General features: G+C 40.6%; 1 protein-coding gene across 1 annotated transcript; it reads right to left on the bottom strand.

Annotated features, from left to right (window-relative positions):
• Window positions 1-1302: 1302 nt before the first annotated feature.
• On the bottom strand, window positions 1303-2888 carry LOC146971601 (type-4 ice-structuring protein-like). Its single transcript, XM_085803628.1, has 4 exons — window positions 2823-2888; window positions 2559-2633; window positions 2266-2416; window positions 1303-1702 (listed from the first exon to the last, which is right to left on the bottom strand). Exons 2-4 carry the CDS (start codon window positions 2608-2610, stop codon window positions 1441-1443), a joined length of 465 nt encoding a protein of 154 aa, XP_085659754.1. The 5' UTR covers window positions 2611-2633; window positions 2823-2888; the 3' UTR covers window positions 1303-1440.
• Window positions 2889-3562: the final 674 nt, after the last annotated feature.

Genomic DNA, 3562 nt, shown 5'->3' on the forward strand with positions numbered 1-3562 from the left:
TGGGAGGTTTTGTGGAAAAGCTCTTTCAGTCCTTCAGGAGGATTTAGATCGTATGTTAGCTCAAGGAGGCCACCTTGAGTATGGCTGGAAGCTAGGCAACAGAGCAGGAAGGAGCACAGTAGAGTGAATGCATTTTTTTTGAGGAGGCTAATATACATATTCATATGATTTAAGTGGTGCATTTGTGGTTGCCATGAAAAGAAATTTAGCCACAGTGATGAAGCCTATATTTAGGAAAAACACTGCTTAGTTATTCGACAAACAGTAAAATCTGGTGGCCTTCGAATGAGTCCACAGCAGCTTGGAAGACTAGTGATTTTGTTGTTCTGTGATTAAACTGACAACAAGTCATTGTCTCCCTCACTGCTTTGAGACACAAGCTCCAACACAGACCAAGACTGTTAAATGTCTTTCGCAATTTTCCCTTTGGGTAGTTACATAATAAAAAAAAAACAAGTGCTCCAGTTGACTGTACTGACAAGAACAACTAGCACTGGCAGAAACTCCACTCTGATGTGTCGCCATTGTGCACAAATGACTGATGTGGATCGAATCCAGATCCATCCCTCTGGGGAAGCCACACAACACTGAGTCAGACAAGACTGCTTGAATTGTAGATTTCTGCTTTACCCCAATCTGTGTTATAGTTGACTTCTATTGCTGATAACCACCTCTTCAAAAAGAAATTCAGATCTTTAATGAACGCTTTTGATTAGGTTTCAGGCTGATTTACATATTTCAGTTGACTTTAGTACAGGAAACTAATCCAGGCTCATACAGTGTCTGCAAGGACATTTGTAAAAAAAAAAAAAAAAAAACTTTGCCACTTATCTGCATCTGTTTGTAATGTGCTAACTTTTTCTCCCTGTTTCTGGAAATATTTTATTTTTCTTCATCTTGTTTTTTCCCCTCCAAGTCTTGAGTGTTCAGCTTTCCCACGATCCAATTTGTTATCATTCTGATTGTGTATTAGGTTAATTATTGGCTCAAAGGAGTAATCTCATAAGCCTGGTCTTATTCAGGCTGTTAGCTGGACCCCTGCCTCTATTTGACAGCCTACCTCTGAATATTGAACCACGAATGATGGAAAAGCCCAATGACCCAAAGGTTAGAGGTTATGTTGATATTGGCATTAACTTCAATGAGTAACTCTCATCAGATTGCGCTATGAATTAATTTCATTTCAGCTTTATTACTTGCCTTCTGGCTTTTCATAAATTAACTCCTGGACTCAAACGAATGCAAAACAAATTCAGCTCCGACAAGCAGAAAAAAAAACAAAAAACGTCATGCTCAGAATAATGACTTTCAAACTCCTTTAATGATGACATTCAAGACACAGGAGTGCAACAGACAAACACCAGTGAAGCATTCTGGGTATAGAACCGAACGTGCGTCCTAGCCCTTGGGTGTTACAGTAGCTGGGCTGGAGCGACAGCTTTACTGAGGGGGGAGCAGGGCCTTGGTCTGGTCCATCACCTGCTGGAACAGCTTCTCCATCATGTCGGTCAAAGGCTTGACCTGGGCGTGGAAGTTGTCGGTCAGAGGCTTAACCTGAGCGTTGAGGTTCTCGGTCAAGGGCTTGATCTGATCCTCGATGTTGGCGATGAAGGGCTTGACCTGCTGCTGCAGCTTGGTAGCCTCAGCCTGGACCTTGTCAACCAGAGGCTGGATCCTGGCCCTGCTGTCCTCCATGTAAGTCCTGTGGTGGACACACAGGAAGAGACAGTGCTCTGTTAATCACTGCTGCTGAGTCCGACTTGTGTTTTAATAAAGAAACATGAACTAAAACTGCCTGACAATTCATCAGTGTGCCTCTGAAGAAAGTATCTTTGTGTTGTTCACTACCAGTTGTGTGTCTTTATATCATGATAAAATGAGTTGTACTGTAAAAAACAAACAAACCAAAAAACAGTTTTTCTACTCAGACATAGATAGGCTTTTCCCTTGACTTGTATTTTGCACCATAATTAAATAAATATAGGGTTTTCATCCTGAGAAATGACACATTTATTGCTGCTAAAATCCCCTTCTCAAATTCTCAGTTAAATGACATTTTCTGTACTTTCTACTACTTCTAGTGTTTCAAAAAATAAGAAATAAAGTCAAATAGCAGAGAGTAATTTTTTTTTTGCTCTGTACTATCCTATTGGGGAAAAAAATCCAGAACAAATCACATAAGAAATAACATCCCTTAGAAGACTGAATGTGAATGTCTGAGTTAAAGCTGCAGATGAAGAAGAAAAAGAGAGTATGGTTACTTACTGAGCAGTGTTGGTCACCTCAAACGCCTTCACCTTCTCCACCATGTCTTGGGTTGCGGTGGTGATGCTGGCGGACATAGTGTTGATGAGCTTGGTGATCTTCTCCACATCAGACTGGATGTCACGCTTCACCAGGGCCCCGGCCTCGGAGCCTGAGAGCACACATTTCAACTCCTTTACTCAAATCCACTAAACTGAATCAGAATATGACCATGAAATGTCAAAGGACCAAAATATCATATGCTCTAGTCTGTATTCCACATGTGATACTAAAAAACACATTTCATTTCTTACCATGGGCAACAGCCAGCACAACGACAAGAGCGGCAACAAGGGAGAATTTCATGGCTGCGGATGAGTGAGACCGACCTAAAGAAAGTGAGAGGGATCAGTCTGAAAGTTGTCAAAGTTACAATAACAAAGTGTGGAAAAGCAGTTTCATGCTAAAACGTTTCTAACAAGCTGAGAAATTTAAGTAGGATTCAAGATGTTTTCCTCCTGATATATGATGAAGACAGAGAATGAGAAACAGGAAGGTGAGAGCAGCAGGAGACATACCTTAACTCCTGGAGTTCTTGGACCAAGTGGTGCCTACTGTCAGGGAGCCAGGGGCTCCAGAGGATGAGTAAATCACAGCTAATCACAATTTAATCACTTCCAACGCAAAGGCCTGACCTGACAGGACAAGCACAATCACTGTGTTGGCTGGACCTTGGTGCTTGATATCTGTGACAGGGAAGGCACAAAGGTCACTCTGACAGCTGGAAACAGAGAGATATATGTTATTCCTGTTATTCCTGAGCTGTCTGCTGCTGTGACCTGAAGAAACGTCACCATGTTTTGAAATCGCTCACACATTTGCTCTACATTTTTGGGTCTCTTTTTGGATTCAGTGCAACATTATACTTCACTGCCTTTATTTATCCACTGAGCATGTTTTAGTCATAATTGTGTATTTTCTCCTTATTGTTTTGTGTTCTTGCTAATGTGTTTCTGTATACAGTATGTATGCTTTCCTTTTGCTTTAACTTTATGTATTTGTAAGTTGTGTGCACTGCTATTTGTTTAGGTGTCTTTTGGACAACACTTTTGCCACCTCAAGCTGTGTTTTTAAGGGTAGCCTATACTGTGTCCTTTCTTTTATTATGATAAATTAAGTCACTGTAAATTGAGTTGGTCTTTTTTTTGTTTTTTTTTTGAAGATCAAGGTTTTTCCACACTATACAGAAGATCATGTTTTAAAATATGATGTATCACAATCAAATTCCCCAGCAGCACATAAAGTCCTTCAACCAACA

Source organism: Trachurus japonicus, chromosome 16, assembly GCF_045865225.1.
Source record: "Trachurus japonicus isolate A0001 chromosome 16, Traja_1.0".
Lineage (NCBI taxonomy): Eukaryota > Metazoa > Chordata > Actinopteri > Carangiformes > Carangidae > Trachurus > Trachurus japonicus.